This window comes from Bos indicus x Bos taurus, chromosome 11, assembly GCF_003369695.1.
Source record: "Bos indicus x Bos taurus breed Angus x Brahman F1 hybrid chromosome 11, Bos_hybrid_MaternalHap_v2.0, whole genome shotgun sequence".
NCBI classification, from domain to species: domain Eukaryota; kingdom Metazoa; phylum Chordata; class Mammalia; order Artiodactyla; family Bovidae; genus Bos; species Bos indicus x Bos taurus.
The window spans coordinates 2,753,104-2,770,698 of record NC_040086.1 but is presented as its reverse complement, the minus strand read 5'-3'; the positions used below and the strand labels follow the sequence as shown (position 1 = coordinate 2,770,698).

Sequence of the window (17,595 nt, the reverse complement as noted above, 5' to 3'; positions counted from 1 at the left end):
GCCGAGACCGCGCCCAGGCTGGCCCGTGGCGGTGCCCGCGCCCGGCAGCCGGTGGGCGGGCGCTGAGAGCGACATGGCGGCGCTGCGGCCCTGCGCGGATGGCCCCTGCTGCTCCCACCCCAGCGCGGCGCCCGGCGTGCAGCAGACGCTGGACGAGATGGACTTCGAGAGGGGTGAGGGGGCGCGCGGCTCTGCCGGCCCGGCGCCTCCCGGCGTCCGCAGGCCCCCGGGGCCAAGGAGGTGGCCGTGAACCGGGATCCCTGGAGCGAAGCGGCCGGGGTGGGGGTGGGAGTGGGTCTGGTCGGAGCGCGGGCCGGCTGTGGGCTCGCAGCTCCCGCGTAATGAGAGCCCGCCGGGGACCTGGCGCGAGCTTGGCAATAGAAACGCCGGCTCGTCTGCAGGTCGAGAAACAGGCATTGGCTTCGGTAACTTTCCGCAGTGGTGCGGCGGGATCCGACTGTCCACCTGGTGCGACCCCGGGACACCCAGGCCCGCTCCGGGGTCTGAGAGGGACCGGGCGGCAGAGTCTGCTTCCAGGGTATTGCACCCACCCCGAGGGTATGGAGCTTCAGACCAGGGGGCTGCGCTGTTCCGGGCTGTTTGTCGGCACTGCAGGTGTCATCCTTACGTGTGCGTCAAGCGGGGTAACTCCTTTGCCCCAGACTGTCCATGGTGCCCGCAGCTGTGTGCGCAGAGCCTTGCTCTGTCTGGTTCCCCAGCACCCGCACGGCCTGCCACCTTTGACCCCGACTCTGCTCAGGCCTTCCAGCCAGAGTCCCTGAGATGTGTGTAGGGTTCCGAGGACTCTGAGGATTCCACAGATTAGATGCCTGCTCACCACTTTGCCTGTGGTTTTCACTTGGGGCTGACACCTGACAGTGTTCGGTTGTGACTGTATATTCAAGCATCTTAAATAGTACTTTATCCAACACTGGTGTGTTTGAAGTGGGGAAGAAGGGAAGTTGTGTCTGGCCAGTCTCCTGTCCTGGTTAGACACGCCCCTGGTCTGTCTTGCTCCAGCGCCCCTCAGTGCACAGCTCAGAGGAGGTGCTCAGTTCACATTTGTTGAGCAGACGAATTCCCATTTGGTAGATGAGAAGACTGAGGTCGAGAGGTAAAGGAAGTGCTAGAAGCCCCCAGTCCGTGAACATTATTCAGTGCTTGGGTTCTGCCTCTGCAGGAATCTGGTCAGCAGCCCTGAACGGAGACCTGGGCCGAGTGAAGTATTTAATCCAAAAGGCAGTGGACCCCAGCCAGCCTGACTCCGCAGGCTACACGGCTCTAGTGAGTTGGGGAGGAGCCTCAGCTCTGGGTTCCTGCTCTCTGGGCGGGGATGGTGTTTGCCTTCTGTCTTCTCCCACTCTTTCTTCTCTCCCAGCAGGGTTTCTGTTTAAGCATCTTATGAACCTGGTTTTTTTTTTAATTAGCCGAGGTGCTTTTCACTGATTGTTTAACATCATTTTCATAACGGTAAAGAATCCACCTGCCAATGCAGGAGACGTGAGAGACCTGTGTTCCATCCCTGGGTCGGGAAGATCCCTTGGAGAAGGGAATGGCAACCCACTCCAGTATTCTTGCCTGGAAAATCCCATGGATAGAGGAGCCTCTTGGGTTACAGTCCATAGGGTCGCAAAGAGTCAGACACAACTGAGCGCCTAACACTTTCACTCTTCACTTTCATAATGATGCTGTGAGATAGGAGTGGTAATTACTGAGACTCCCCAGCAACCCAGTGGTTAAGATTTCACCTTCCCATGCAGGAGCACGGGTTCTACCCCTGATTGGGGAACCAAGATCCCACATTCCTGGGAACTGCTGAGCCCGAGTGCCTCAAGGAAAGATTCCGCATGCCGCGACTAAGACCTGACACACCCCAAAATAAACAAACATATTTTTAAAAGGAATGGTTATTATTCCCACTTTCCAGTGGCTGAATCTGAAGCTAGGCATGCAGGCTCGCCCTGGTCACCCAGCTGCCAGAGGGGGCTCCGGCCGCCGCTGTGGCCCTCGCCCAGGGTTCTGCCTCCTGACCCCGGCTCTGTTCACCGCAGCACTACGCCAGCCGCAATGGGCACTACGCCGTGTGCCAGTTCCTGCTGGAGAGTGGGGCCAAGTGTGACGCCCAGACCCACGGGGGAGCCACCGCCCTGCACCGTGCCAGCTACTGCGGGCACACGGACATTGCCCGGCTCCTGCTCTCGCACGGCTCCAACCCCAGGCTGGTGGACGCCGACGGCATGACCAGTCTGCACAAGGTGCGTGGCCGCTCAGAAGTCTCACAGGCCGCGAGAACCTGTCTCTTGTCATGGTAAAACCTAGAACATGGGAACTCTCCGGCTGTCCAGTGTTCAGGACGTGGCACTCTCACTGCTTGGGCCCAGGTTCCATCCCTGGTCAGAGAACTAAGACCTCACAGGCCACACGGCACAGCCAAAAATAAAAAAGGTATAACATGTTCATGGCAGGAAACATGGGGAGAACAGCAAAGCGTAAAGTAGAAAATTGGAATCATTTGTAATCTCAGTGCTCGCCTATCATCACTTGAGGATTAACATATAATTTTCCAGCCAGTTTCCTGTGCACGTAAATTAGTACAAAACATAAGGTGTCATTTTCTTTCTTTTAGTGATGCATCCTCAATGCTTTTTTCACGTAGGTTTTGAAACTTGTACCTACCCTTGCCTGTCCTTCTAGTCCACTTTCCACACTGTGACCAGAGTGATCATTTAATTAAAAGTTTTCTGCCTAGAAACACGTACCCGCAGTGAACAGCTTGAGGAGCACAGAATACCTGCTCTGGACACAAATTTCGCTCCCCGGCCCCCTTCCCAGCAGCTCAGTCTTCTGGGTCACTTTATTGACTGGGGGGATTTTCTGCAGAAATTAACACCTGTGGCTGGCGATTTTTCTTTTGGCCAAAAATTAATTCTGTTATTTCACCAACACTTTGCAAGTTATTGGGCTTCCCAGGTGGGGCAGTGGTCAAGAATTCGTCTGCCAAGGCAAGAGATGTGGGTTTGGTCCTGGATCGGGAAGATTCCCCTGGAGGAGAAAATGACAACCCACGCCAGTATTCTTGTCTGGGAAATCCCGTGGACAGAGGAGCCTGGCGGCCCACAGTCCATGGCGTTGCACAGAGTCGGATGTGACTGAGCACACGCGTTGTGGGTTATTACATTCAGCAGTTACCACCGGACACACCTGTAAAGGCTTCTGATTTTTGTGACACGTTGTCTTCAGTCCACTTTGCTGTAGAAGCAAAGGAGCATTCTGTCTTTTTGTTGGTCTAACATTCGTATCGTCTGAATCAGAACTTTATTCTGGAGAACTAGCATCTTCTTAGACACTAGCATATGTGTCACTTGGAGGATTGGAGAAAGTATCTTCATAAAATTCACCAAAAAATTCTTCACTCAAAATTTCTCGATGCATCATTTTTGAAAATTTTACATTTATAGCATATACAGCGTTGGGACAGGAACCTAATGGAGCAAAATGTAAATGATGCCGACGGTTATGTTATATAATGAACCCTGATCAGTTTTAACTCCAGCAGTGCACAATGAGTTAACTGTATCACTGTCTGAAAACGTATTGATATGTCTCTGGTCAGTCATGTGTTAGGGCGTCCCCTTTTGCCAATTTCTTGTTTATCTTTGAAAGGCAGTTGATGCGTCTGTAAGGCCTGTGTGTATAATCTGATCCTCTCTTAGCCCACTTGATCTTCTCCCAGAGCCATGGTTTAAAGCGCAGTTCGGACCACACCATGCCTTCGAGTCTTCTGAAGGCTTGCTTCTACCAAGTCCTTAAGCTGGTTAACAGGCCTTTGGGGTTGGCCCCTGCCTGCCTGTCGGCTTGTCCTGAGCTCCTTCCCGGCCCCTTGCCTGTTATGCTCAGGCCCCGCTTGTTGTCTTCAGTTTCTTTCTTTCTTTTTCTTTTAAGTAATTGTATTTATTTGGTTATTTTTGGCTGTGCTGTGTGGGCTTTTCTCTAGTTGCAGCAAGCAGGAGCTCCTCTTCATTGTAGTGAGCGGCTTCTCATTGCAGTGGCTTCTCTAGTTCTGGAAGACAGGCTGTAGAGATGTAGGCTTCGGTGGTTGCCGCTCCCAGCTTCAGACCACAGCTCCAGTCATGGGCCACGGGCTTAGTTGCTCCTCGGCATCTGGGATCTTCCCAGATGAACCCGTGTCTCCTGTGTTGGCAGCAGATTGTTTACCACTGAGTCACCAGGGAAGCCCCCGTCTCCCGTCTCTAGAACCCACTTCTGTATCCCTTGCAAGCCACAGGCAGCGGCTCCTGCTGTCCGGAGGCCTCTCCTCTCCCTTTGCCCTCTGGCTTGTGTCTGTTCTTTCTGGACCATCACACGCTCAGAGACCTTCCTCTTCCTTGCGGAGGGCAGCTCCCCCACCCAGATGCCCAGAGCACCCTGCACCTGCCTCCTGCCTCCTCCCTCTTGGAGCCCCCTCTCCATGATCTCTGCCTCTCTCACTGGGGCGGCTGGAGTTGGCCTTGTTTCTTCTTGCAGCCGGAGCACCAGGCTCAGATGCTGAGAGACCAGCTGGGGGCCCTTTTGTGTGGAGACCCTTGCCGGTTGGAGAGGCAGATTGCTCATTTCCCAGTGGTCTGAACCGGTGTTGCTCGAGTGTTTCACCACCACAGCGCCTGCGATGAGTGTTGACAGGTAGGACACTCCCGGGGACAGACCAGCTGCTTTCACCCACGGCTTGCAGCATTCTCGAGAAATTCAGAGAGCGAGTACGTGTGAGGAATCTGAATCACCCGGCCCTTCCTTCCAGCCTCCCTCCCTCCCTCCCTTCTGCAAATGTTGGCACCTTGGTTTTTTTTTTTTGCTAAAAATTACTTGGAATTCGTCTCACAACTGCTCATAACTCACCTGCCTGAATTGAAGCAATAATATTCAGAACCCTGGGTCTGTCCTCATCAAGATATTTATGCCTAGTAAAGATTTAGATTCAAATTTGAGATGCTGTTGGGTACTAATATTTGATATCCTTCAGGAGCCCTTGTCTGTTGGAAGAAGCGGGGAATAGAGTGATATAGCTATTGAGAGCTCGAACTTTGGGGTCAGACAGACCTGACTTAGAATTCCCCAGGCTGCTACGCTAGCTCTGTGACCTTGGACAAGTTACTCAATTTTTATAAGCCTCAGTTTCTTCATCTATAAAATAGAAACAATAGTATTTCTTACCTCTGATGGTTATTGGAGACATTGAGTAAGATAATCTGTGTAAGTCACCTAACTCTGTTCTTTTTTGGAGGATGTGGGTTAGAATTAACATCTGAACTGTTTATCTCAGAGGGAGGAGGAGAAACCTGGGTAGTAGACCTATTTCTCTCTGCTCATCTGAAAGTTCCCCAGGACAAGGGCCATGTCTGATGTTCTTGTGCCCATGGTGCCCCCTCTAGACAATACGCATGTTTGTATAGATGCTGTTCTTTATTTTTTTTAATCTTATCATTTTTGGCGTGTGCTGGGTCTTTGTTGCTGTGTATGGGCTTTCTCTAGTTGTAGCGAGTGGAGGCTACTCTAGTGCGGTGCACAGGCTTCTCGTTGCAGAGCGTGGCTCTAGGTATGTGGGCTCAGTTGTCCTGTGGCATGTGGGATATCCTGGACCAGGGATTAAGCCTGTGTCCCCTGCATTGGCGGGCAGATTCTCAGCCACTGGACCACTGAGGTTGTGGTCCACTGTACTTGTTCTTTCTTTTTTCCCCTCTTTGGCTGCACCTGGTGGCATGTAGGATCTTGGTTCCTTGCCAGATCCCTGTGGCACGTGGAATTTTTCTGGACCAGGGATTGAACCTGCACCCTCTGCAGTGTAAGTGCAGAGTCTTAACCACTGGATGCCAGGGACGTCCTCTGTACTTGTCGTTAATGTGCAGGCTTCAGCAAAGAAGCATGGCCCCTGAGCAAAGGGTGCAGGAGGGAAAGCTCAAGCCGACTGCCCGAGCAGCACCAGGGCGCCCCACCGCCCTGCACACGCATCATTGGCCGGAGTCAAGGGAAATCTGCTCAGCCAGCCAGCAAGACCTGTTTTAGGACCTAAAGAGCCCCAGACGTAGAGCAAGAAAGAGCGGGGCGCAGTGGGGTTCAGCTTTTGATCGGGCTCCTCTCCCCGCAGGCTGCCGAGAAGGGTCACGTGGACATCTGCTCCCTCCTGCTGCAGCACAGCCCAGCCCTGAAGGCCGTGCGGGACCGGAAGTCCCGGCTCGCCTGCGACCTGCTGCCTGGCAACAGCGACCTGCGGGACCTGCTGGCCAGCTGAGTCGCCGCCTCCTGTCTCAGCAGCGCACTGAGGACTCGGACAGCTCTCCCAGCCCCCGCCTGGACAGCACCCGAGCCGCAGGGTGAGAGCCTGAGGCCGAAGGACCGGCAGAGCCACGTTCTGACCCCTCGAAGCGAGGGAATTCAGCTTGCGGGGGCTGCCAGGGTTGTCGCCTGGACAGATGATCGTATTCTAAATTAGCTCGTGTGGAAACATCTATCCATTTAGAAAAAATAAAGTTACAGCCTTACCTCATCCCCTGCACAAAAATAAATTTGGAGTTAAGACCCAAATCTGAAAATATAAATCTATGTAAGCATGAGAAGAAGCTATGGAATACGGGACACATGAACAGCTGCTTTCTAGCCAGGCGACCTCGGTACAAGTCACGGTACCTGCTGTGTCCCGTGTCTCCATCGCTCAGATAGGAGTGACTGTGGTGGGGTCCCTGTGGGGATGAGACAAGTGAAGATCTGAGGAGCACTGAGGGGGCGCCCAGAGCCTTGCAGACAGCATTTGAGCTCCCACCTCCCGAAAACCTGACCCGCACCTGCATCTATACCATAATTCCATTCATGTTAACTGTCTGAGAGACTGCTGCTGCTAAGTTGCTTCAGTCGTGTCCGACTCTGTGCGACCCCAGAGACGGCAGCCCACCGGGCTCCCCCGTCCCTGGGATTCTCCAGGCAAGAACACTGGAGTGGGTTGCCATTTCCTTCTCCAACGCATGAAAGTGAAAAGTGAAAGTGAAGTCGCTCAGTCCTGTCCGACCCTCAGCAACCCCATGGACTGCAGCGCACCAGGCTCCTCCATCCATGGGGTTTTCCAGGCAAGAGCGCTGGAGTGGGGTGCCATCGCCTTCTCCGTCTGAGACTACAAGGTGCTGTTGTTTTATGTTGCATTCATTGCTAATTGCCAGTGAGGTTGAATGCCTGTCTTCTGTGACCTTGTTCAAACTTAAATTTTAAAATTAAAAAAATTTTTTCCTGGATTCATAGGAGTCACTTATGTATTTTGGACATTGATCCTTTGTTTTGTATATGTATATCCATATATATCTTTTTCATGCTGTCTCTTGTCTTAACTGTGTTCGTTGTTACCTGTTTATGAAAATTGGTACAGTGGATGGCAGTTTGGCAATATCTACTAAAATTTAAGTGAGCAAGACCAATACTTCTAGTTTCTCTGTAGCTCCCTAGAGAAATATCCATGTATACAAAGTTATCGTGTGTGTGTGTGTGTGAGATCTTAGTTCCCTCGCCCGGGATGGAACCTGTGTACTCTGCATTGGAAGCAGAGTCTTAACCGCAAGTCCCCAAAGATGTTTATTTACAGATGCATTTACAAAGATGTGCACCGGAGCATGGGGTGAAATGTTTTAAAAAAGAAGAAAAAAAGTAGAGCTAAACCCAGTGCTCCCAACAGGGGGACAAGTAAGACTCCAGTCTTGGAGCCACATGAGCAGAGTTGAGGTTCCCAGCCATGAGTGCAGCCTGTGCTGACCTGGAGAGAGTGCTGAGTCGTGACCACAGTAGAGTAGGTAGAGCCACATAGGAACTCAAACACGCTCACACACACTCAGGAGGAGGTGTGTGAAATTGCACCCACTGTTTCCCCAGGTGGGGGTCCTGAGCAAGATTTGCTATGTGTGGACTTATTTATAAGAGGTAATTTTTTTCTTCGATAAAGTAATACCAACGATAAATTAATACTAGTTAGCTCCATGTGAGTACCAACGGTCTTCCGCTGAGCATTTCAGATACAGCGTCGATATCCTTGCCCTGGGATGTTGGAGGAGAGGAGTCGTGGTGTCGGTGGCGGGCAGTGGAGTCCGAGTTCAAATCCTGCTTATTTTTGTCGGTTTCACCTCACTCTCCTCCAGGTAACTCTTCCCTTCCTCAGGACCACAGGCCAAAAGTCACCTTTGAGAAAAACACCCTGGGCCGTAAGCACAGAAGAGTTGCTCTAAAAAGCCCTGGGCTCCCCAGGTCTGGGAGCTCAGAGCCAACTGCAGTTGGGCCCTCGGCGGCCCTGGACCCACGGCTCTCCCTCCCCCGCCACCCGTCCTGCTCATCTCTGCTCATATGGCTTCCAGGCCGAATCTTACCAGCTATCAGGTTTCCTTTCAAAGGTCAAGGCAGAAATTCAAGGCACAGCTGGGTGGAAGGCATGCTTGGTGTCTTGGGGAGAATCAGGAAGGTTGACCAGTAGCTGCAGATGAATCGCTTTGCAACTGGGTTAATGGTTAACGTTTGTTCTTAGACCTGGAGCGCATCTGAACCTCACCTTGCTGGGGAAGGATGTGCCCCTGACCCGGCAGGGCATCTGGCTGGGGACCTGCATGTGAGCCATGGAAGTCTCTTCCAGAGGCGTGAGGTGCCAGTGACAGACTGGGCTTGGCTCCTGAGGTGGCCTAGCTTAGGACATTGACCTTGACCATTGGAGTGGTGAGGGGGCAGGGGGTTGCCTGGGGAAGGAAACCAGTGGGAGCAGCCAGGTTTCAGGCTGGAAACTGGCCGAGAGGTGGGAAGTCACTTGGTTTCTTCCTGTAGGAGCCAGGGAGCTTCCTGAGGCAGAAATCAGCCTCTTCGGTCTCTCCCTTGGAGGTCCACTTCAGGATTCTGGCCTCCTATTGCCAGGGTAGTTGCGCCGTCTCCCAGGGTCTCCCTCCACAGCAACACGGAGGCTCACACTTCTTTTTCTCCATGGTGTCTACACTTGGGAGCATGTATGTGTGCTAAGTCGCTTCAGTTGTGTCCGACTCTGCAACCCCATGGGCCGTAGCCTGCCAGGCTCCTCTGTCCTTGGGATTCTCCAGGCCAAGAAAACTGGAGTAGGTTGCCATGCCCTCCTCCAAGGGATCTTCCTGACCCAGGGTTCAAACCAGCATCTTCTGCATTGGCAGGCAGATTCTTTACCACTAGCGCTGCCTGAGAAGCCCACACTCGGGAGAATGGGAGATATTTCCCCTTGAACCTGGGCTGGTGGCCCCGCGTCCAGGATGTGTGTTGATTGGTTGAAGCACCTCTGAGTAGGTGCAGGATGGGGGTGTCTGAGGATGCAGCTGACTCAGCTGAGAACAGCTCTTTCTCCTGCCTGCACAGGCTAAGTGCCCGAGGCAGTATTTTGGTGAGAGTTACAGAGCCACAGAGTTATCTGGCCTGGGCCCAGGCCTCTGCCTTGCCCTCCCCCTGCCCCCCGGCTGGCTCTACTATAAAAGGGTTGAGCTGCTCGGCTCCTCTCACTGAGGGCCTGAAGAGTGGGGGGACCATGAACTTCAGCATCCAGCAGTTGGTGAGGACTTGGGGCAGGGGCTGGGCAGTGGTTTGGGCACCCCGGGACTGTCTCAGCAGAACGAGGGTGTTGGGCAGCTGCTTCGTGCAGCCTCTGGAGGTTTGAGGAGTAGAAACATGTGGTTCCGTTCTGGTCGGTCTGCCCAGGTCTCACTGGAGGGGCTAGGGAGCGAGAGAGGGAGGAGACAGGAAGGGGCCAGGCAATGGTCAACAAGAAATTCCTTGAGTTCAGTGGGTTCTGCCCTTGACTATGATGGCAGAAGAGGATTGGGAAGTGGCATGTTACCCCGGGAGACACGAGTATGGCCCAGGTGCTGGCTGAGCTCGGTTGTGTTGCTGGTCGTTGCTGGGGAAATGGTCTGGAGGGTCTGACCGCCTTGCCTGGGGAAGGGGAGAAGGTGCTTGCGTTCCCTGGGCAGAGAGAGCAGCAGGGACGCCGGTGACGCTTCAGGCTGTCTGTTGCAGGAGGCCGGGCATGGAGGCCGCAGGGGTCACTTTGTGCCCCCAGCCCCACTGCCAGCCAGTTCAGCCTGTGCTGGGAGGCGGGTTGCAGGGCCCAGGAACTGTCTGATTGCCTGAGTTCACTTTAGAAGGCAATTGAATAGTTCCATGTGGCTGGAAGCCATGACCTCTGCCATCCTATCGTCCCAGCCTCTTCTCTCTCCTCAATTTGCTTCCTCCTGGGTGCCGCCGGCTTCTGAATCCTGGGGGCAGGGGCCAGGGGAGGGAGAAAATGGTTCGCTGTACAATGGGCTCCACCCTAAGCGCAGCCCCAGTAACTCATTTCATCTTCGGCACCGGGAGGAAAGAGCTAGCTTCCCAAAGAGCCAGTGAATGCGGGGATTTCGCATTTTACCCAGGAGCATCTCCGCGGTCCCCCTACCCCCTGCCCCCACCTGGGGTCAGGTGGCAGTGTGGCGTGATCTGGTAGGAATGTTAAGGACAGCCACCCACGAGGGAGGCCCTGAGCTCACCTGGATGCGGCCCAGCAGTATAAATAGATGCGGTGTCAGGCGCCTGCTGCTGGGTTCTGCTGACAGGACAGAGTGGGCAGCAGCCAGCTGCCCTCCTGAGTCTCAGACGATGCTGTAGGTGGTGAGAGCCAACAAGGAGCGGGTGGACCGCCACGGCACTCTGCACAGGTCCAGGTAGGCTCATTGATCTTGCGTGTCAGCTCCTGGCAGGACCCCGTCTAGCACAATTGTGTTTGCTAAGTTTTGTCACTTAGTCGTGTCTGACTTTGCGACCCCATGGGCTGCAGCCCACCAGGCTCCCCTGTGCATGGAATTCTTTAGGCAAGAAGACTGGAGTGGGTAGCCATTGCCTTAGGGCTCCTCCTAATTTTCCTGAGTCTTTGTCCTCATCTGTTCCTACAGGTAAGTGGAGAGAGAGTTGAAAGGACGAAATTGGAATGTGGACATGGAGTTCCTGATCCTGGAGGGGGCCTTCGCAGCTGGAGGCTGGGGCCCCAGGAGGCCGAGGCCCGGGAGAGGCAGAAACTGGACGAGGAGAAGAGGAGGAGAGTGAGTGGCCAGAGGTGGCGGCCCGGGGGGCTGGGTGCGGGCAGGCTGAGCGGCGGGGCTCAGGGGCTGATGGCCTGGGTGGGCACTCCTGCTGCCTAAAGACGAGGGTGAGACCAACCAAGAGATGCCCCAGGGCTCCAGCGGCTGACGGCTGGCATGGTCCTGTTTCTGCCACAGCTTGAAAGATTTAACAGTTCCAGAACTAACTTGGAGAACCTGGCTGATTTGGAAAAGTTGGTTCAAAGACGGAAAGAAAAGCGACTGAAACGCAGGGTCCCCCCCAAGGCACCCCAGCCTGAGGTCAAGGTGAGCAAGGGTGCCACACCCGGGCTGGAGTTCATGAGCTGGAGCCTCCTGTCCCCATGAAAGACCTGGGGAGGAGCTGCCCAGCCCCCACCTGGAGACCCCTTTGCCACCGGTGTCAGTCTGCCTCGGCTGCTGGCAGAACAAAGTACCACAAGCTGGGGGCTTAGACAGCAGCTGTGTATGTACGGTCTGCTCAGAGGCTGGCAGTCCGAGATCAAGGGTTCATCTCTGATCAGGGCTGGTTCATCCCGAGGCTCTGGGGGGTGGATCTGCCCATGCCTCTCCCCGGCGTAGGGGTTGGTGGTAATCTGCTGTCATTTCCTTGGCTTGTGGATGCATTGCTCCAGTCTCTGCTCTGAGCTCACACAGTCCACAAGGCATTCCATGTGTGCATGCCTGTATCCAAATGTCCCCTTTCAGTAAGGACTTGTCATATTGGAACAGGGCCCACCTACTCCAGGATGACCTCATCTTAAACAATTACAGCTACAGTGACCCCATTTCCAAGTAAGGTCATGCTCAGAGTGCTGGGGTTAGGACCTTAACCTATGAGCTTGGAGGAGACACAGCTCAATCCATAACCCCACCCCATACCTGTTCAGTCAGTCTTCTGAGGGCAGGCTTGTGTTTTTAAAGTTTATACTTATTTACGTAATTGGCTGTGTGGGGTCTCAATTGCCTCATTCTGGATCTTTGGTTGCAGCGCATGGACTCCCTAGTTGTGGCTTTCGGACTCCAAAGTGCACACGCTCTGTAGTTTTGATGTGTGGGTTTAGCTGCTCCGTGGCATATGGGATCTAAGTTCCCTCATCAGGGATGGAACCCTTGTCCCCTGCATTGCAAGGGAGATTCTCAACCATTGGACCACCAGAGAAGTCCCTGGGGGCAGGTTTTTTTAATCTGTTGTTTGTATAAGCTGATAGTGCGCTGGTCCTCAGCCGGCTCTCTGGTTAGGCTGGTGAGGCCGTGCATCCCAACAGCCTCTCGAGTGAGTGGGCCTTGTCCTTGAACTTAACTGGCTTTCCTGGTGGCTCAGATGGTAAAGAATCTGCCTGCAATGCAGGAGACCAGGGTTCAATCCCTTGGTCAGGAAGATCCCTTGGAGTAGGAAATGACAACCCACTCCAGTATTCTTGCCTGCAGAAAACCCAAGGACAGAGGAGCCTGACGGCTGTAGTCCACGGGGTCACAATGAGTCAGACATAACTGAGCGACTAACACTTGGAATTTACTCAGCCGCAGCCACAGGCCCAGCTGGAACCCGTGGGCCTGGAGGTGTTCCTGAAGGCAGCTGCTGAGAACCAGGAGGCCTTGATTGACAAGTACCTGGCAGACGGAGGGGACCCCAATGCCCATGACAAGGTATCGAGGGTGGTGCAGGCATGGTGAATGCCTCGGAAACCACAGGGCTTTTGCTCCATGGGGCTCAAGTCCCATGGTGCCTCCTGAGTGGGGAGGGAGTGGGACCGCCAAGGGTGGCCAAGCTTCCTGCACCTGACCTCCCACACTCTCCCCAGCTGCACCGCACGGCCTTGCACTGGGCCTGTCTGAAGGGTCACTGTGAGCTTGTGAACAAGCTGCTGGAGGCAGGTGCGGCCGTGGACACTCGGGACTTGGTGAGACTCAGGAAGGGCCACCCCCATGGCAAGCCTCCCACTGGCTTCCCCCAACATCAGGGTGAGTTGGGTGCTTCTGTTTGCAGCTGGACAGGACCCCAGTGTTCTGGGCCTGCCGCAGAGGGCACCTGGACATCCTCAAACAGCTGCTAAACTGGGGCGCCCAGGTCAACGCCCGAGACAAGGTGAGGGCACAGGCCGGGGGAAGCCCGATGCTCTTTGGGGTCGGGACACAGCCGTGCCAGCCTGTGATGACATTGCCGCCCCTCGCTGCTCCCTCAGATCTGGAGCACACCCCTGCACGTGGCCGTGCGCACGGGACACTGTGACTGCCTGGAGCACCTCATCGCCTGTGGGGCCTGCATCGACGCGCAGGACAAGGTCAGCGTCTGGTCACCAGAGGCTGGGGATGCTCACCCCCGCGGCCGGGGACTGAGGGAGCCCTAGCTCAGCCATGCGTGGCGCCTGCTGACCTGCCTGCCCCTCCCGGGGAGCGGGGCTGCGGAGGATGACACCCCATCCCTCTCGACAGGAAGGTGACACGGCTCTGCACGAGGCGGTGCGGCACGGGCGCTACAGAGCCATGAAGCTGCTGCTGCTCTACGGAGCTGGGCTGGGCGTGCGCAATGCGGTGAGTGCGGGCGGGCGGCTGGGCGGGGTGGGCGGCTCAGGGACGAGACTGGGCACTGAGCCAGCGCCCTCCTTCCAGGCTTCAGTGACCCCAGTGCAGCTGGCCCGGGACTGGCAGAGGGGCATTCAGGAAGCACTGCAGGCCCATGTCAGGCATACCCGGACCCGGTGCTGACGACCTGCGGGCCACTCACAGCCTCATTCCAGCCCCATCACCCCCCGCCCTCCCCATGGTCCTTCCTTGGTACACCCCCACCCCAGCCTGACCCCTCGTCTCCAGGCAGCCCTGTCAGACAGGGCCACTCCGAGAGGGGGACAGGTAGGAAAGCCTTCCTACCTGCAGTCTGGGGCTGAGCCGTGCCCAGCAGGGCGCGAGCTGGGGGCCGAAGCAGAGGACCCGGGTATGCAGGGCAGGAAACTGGGTCCAGTCGAGGGGCAGCAGGGGGCTGGCGCCAGGATGGAACGGGAAGGGAGCGAGCCCCAGGCTTCCAGGGCCAGTGCAGGATACAGCTCCTCAGTGTCCACCAGGCCTGCGGCCAGGAGATGACCCAGCTCAGCCCTCCACGAGGGCCCACCTGCCGTCAGGGGGTGACATGTCGCATGGCCACCGCCATCCAGGCCACACAGGTGCCCTTGGGCACAGGTTTCTCCAGGGGCCTCAGTTCCTATCAGCAGCAACCCTGATAGCGTCCGGAGTGGCTCCAGATGCTTCAGCCTTGAGGCTCTGAGCTGGGTCTGCTGTCTGGAGGGGGCTGCTCAGCGGGTCTGAGCCCCCCAGTACAGAAGGCCAGCCCCAGCCCGGTTGCCTCAGCAGCCCCAGGGCTGACGAGCTGGAGCTAACGTTTACCCCAGGGAAGCCTTGTGCTCTCGGTCAGGCCCGCCTGCCGCACTCGTCTGCCAGCTGGCAGCTCCTTGCAGAGAAGTGCCCAGGTGCTGGGGATTGCTTGTGGCCCACTCAGCTTCTGGGGCGGTGGCCCGTAACCCTGCTCTGCCCTGGGCGCGGACGCCCCCTGGCCCGAGCGCGGCACCGTGGCCTGGCCCGAGCGCGGCACTGTGGCCTGGCCCCTGTGGCCACGCCACTTCGCCCTCCTTCAGGGCAGGACGTGGAGGGCTCTGAGCTCGCCTGCTCCTTCCCCTTCTCCCCTGATGAGGTCGCTGAAGGCACAGCCTTTGCACACTCCCCAAAGCTTCCTCTCACCATCCTTCCCTGCACACTCCCCAAAGCTTCCTCTCACCATCCTTCCCGGGTCACGCCACGCACATGCAGACTTGTACCTCTCCGGCTGGCGGGGCTGGGTCCTTTAATGCCAGAAACCAGAAAGCAAACCTTTGAGAACAACTTTGCCCCAAATGGAGAACCACAGGCAGAGCGATGGGCTCCGGGACGGAGGTCAGCCTCCCTCACGTAAGGAACCTGGGCTGATAGCCACTCTGCAGCAGTTATTTTTCGTCTCAATGGCCGCCTTCTCAGGCCGAGGACAAGGCAATTTCTACTCGGTGCAAAAGCTGGCAAGAGCTCCGAAGGACGGCCGCACGCCTTCCCCTCACACGGGCAGCTCCTGCCCTATTGTGACAAAGCCCCCCGTTCACCCAGACATGGGGGCCACAGGTGAACAGGTGGTCAAGTCCACGGAGAAGACAACTTCCCATCTAGAAAATGGGGACACTTAAGTGACAGAAATACCTTTTTATACGCATCACTATTTTTTGTTCATTAAAACTGGTTGATTATCCACCATGGCCTGGTTGTCTGTTCTGGGCCAGAAGGGCCAGTTCCACTGGCTCTGGGCTTCGTCTTCCTCAGCAGCAAACCCCAGGCCTGATCACCGTGCTGGCCTGAGAGCAAGACCAGCCCCTGAAAGCAGAGCGGGCAGGCAGGGCAGTGTTTCTCAGCTAGGCTGCCTGTTAGAATGAGGAGGAAAGATTTCAAAAATCCTCATGTTGGGTTTCCCTGGTGGCTCAGGAGTTAAGAATCCACCTGCCAACACAGGCAACAAGGGTTCAATCCCTGGTCCAGGAGGATCCCACATGCAGAGCAACTAAGCCTGTGAGCCACAACCATTGGGCCTGCGCTCTAGAGCCTGGGAGCCACCACTACTGAAGCCCACAGGCCTACCGTCTGCGCTCAGCACCACGAGAAGCCACAGCTAGGATGGCGCCACTCACAGCTAGAGGAAAACCAGCGCAGCAACGCAGGTTCAGCACAGTCAAAAAAATTAATTTGAAAAAATCCTGACGTTCAGGGAATTCTGAAAATCCCCTGGTGGTCCCGTGCTTCCACTGCAGGGGGGCAGGGGTTCAGTCGCTAGTCAGGGAACTAAGATCCGGCATGCCGTATGGCCAAAAGGTTAAAACATCACAAAGCCTTGATGTCCAGCCTGAGTAAATCAGAACCCCAAGGTGGGCCCAGGAATAAGCATTTTTATACAGTTGACATGCCTGTCTATGAAGGTGATCCTAAGGAATCTTCTTTTCAAAAAAAATGAAAACAGCACCTAGAATGCTCTCAGGATACAAAACCCTTTTCTATATACTAGTGATGATTCTGAACACTAAAGCACACAGTAGTACTTACGATTTGCTAAAAAGGAAACCCACTTAGGTGTGAGTCTTACAAAACGTGTAAGGGCCTGCAGGCTGAAAACTACACAGTGCTGATGAATGAAATCAAATTTAAATAGATGGAGAAATACGCACGGATTGAAAGTTATAATAAAGATGTCAGTGCCACCTGAATTGATACACAGGTTTAACCAGTTCCTGATAAAATCCCAGCAAAGTTTTTTTTTTTTTGTAGATTAGACAAGTTATTTGAAAATTTAAAACATACAACTCTGGAGAAGAACAAAATGGGAGAAATCAGTCTACTGATTTCAGGGAACTACTAAATAGCTCCTAGGTGGTGCTAGTGGTAGAGAACCTGCCTGCCAATGCAGGAGACAGTTAAGAAATGTGGGCTTGATCCCTGTGTCAGGAAGATCCCTTGGTGGAAGGCATAGCAACCCACTCCAGTGTTCTTGCCTGGAGAATCCCATGGACAGAGGAGCCTGGTGGGCTACAGTCCATGAGGTCGCAGAGTGGGGACACGACTGAAGTCACTCAGCAGCACTCAGTAATCAAGACAGGGTGGTACCAATGGAGAGAGACACATCAGTCAGTGGAGCAGAAGAGATGACCCAGAAATAGATTAATATGCCAAAAGATCCAAAAGTTATTCACTGGAGGAAAGATATGCTTTACAACAAATGGTACTTAAGGTAATGGACATCTATAGGCAAAAAAAGAAAAAACACCCTTTATTCAAAATGGATCACAAAGGGCTTCCCTGGCGGCTCAGTGGTGAAGAACCCACCTGCCAATGTACAAGACACGGGCTCGATCCCTGGTCTGGGAGGATCCCACATACCATGAACAGTTAAGCCCATGAGCCACAACTACTGTGCCTGAGCTCCACAACAAGAGCAGCCACCCCAACAAGCCTGCACACTGCATGAAGAGCAGCCCCGTTCTCGGCAACAAGCCCGCACACTGCATGAAGAGCAGCCCCGTTCTCGGCAACAAGCCTGCACACTGCCACGAAGAGCAGCCCCGTTCTCGGCAACAAGCCTGCACACCGCCATGAAGAGCAGCCCCGTTCTCGGCAACAAGCCCACACACTGCATGAAGAGCAGCCCCGTTCTCGGCAACAAGCCTGCACACTGCCACGAAGAGCAGCCCCGTTCTCGGCAACAAGCCTGCACACTGCCACGAAGAGCAGCCCCGTTCTTGGCAACAAGCCTGCACACTGCCACGAAGAGCAGCCCCGTTCTTGGCAACCGGAGAAAAGCCCGAGCAGCAAAGACCAAGCACAGCCAAAAACAAATGATTAAGAAAAAAAAAAATCACAAACTTAAATGCAATGAAAAACTATAAACACTTTATAAAAACAATCTTCACAATCAAGT

General features: G+C 54.8%; 2 protein-coding genes across 5 annotated transcripts; both read left to right on the top strand.

The window, feature by feature from the left end:
• Positions 1–8: 8 nt before the first annotated feature.
• Positions 9–7,278, top strand: ANKRD39 (ankyrin repeat domain 39). 2 transcript variants are annotated; one of them, XM_027554614.1, is made up of 4 exons: positions 9–173; positions 1,181–1,284; positions 2,052–2,255; positions 6,140–7,278. In XM_027554614.1, the coding sequence occupies exons 1-4, from the start codon at positions 74–76 to the stop codon at positions 6,281–6,283; spliced, it is 552 nt and encodes a 183-aa protein (XP_027410415.1). In that variant the 5' UTR covers positions 9–73; the 3' UTR covers positions 6,284–7,278. The 2 variants fall into 2 exon arrangements, 1 of the variants encoding a protein (XP_027410415.1); XR_003513263.1 differs by having other exon boundaries at positions 23–173; positions 2,052–4,680.
• Positions 7,279–7,544: 266 nt separating this feature from the next.
• On the top strand, positions 7,545–15,387 carry ANKRD23 (ankyrin repeat domain 23). 3 transcript variants are annotated; one of them, XM_027554612.1, is made up of 9 exons: positions 7,545–8,165; positions 10,953–11,099; positions 11,277–11,405; positions 12,642–12,767; positions 12,923–13,021; positions 13,108–13,206; positions 13,304–13,402; positions 13,554–13,652; positions 13,731–15,387. In XM_027554612.1, exons 1-9 carry the CDS (start codon positions 8,070–8,072, stop codon positions 13,824–13,826), a joined length of 990 nt encoding a protein of 329 aa, XP_027410413.1. In that variant the 5' UTR covers positions 7,545–8,069; the 3' UTR covers positions 13,827–15,387. The 3 variants fall into 3 exon arrangements, 2 of the variants coding, with proteins under 2 accessions (XP_027410413.1, XP_027410412.1); XR_003513262.1 differs by lacking the exon at positions 7,545–8,165 and adding an exon at positions 9,480–9,577 and having other exon boundaries at positions 12,549–12,767; XM_027554611.1 differs by lacking the exon at positions 7,545–8,165 and adding an exon at positions 9,480–9,577.
• Positions 15,388–17,595: the final 2,208 nt, after the last annotated feature.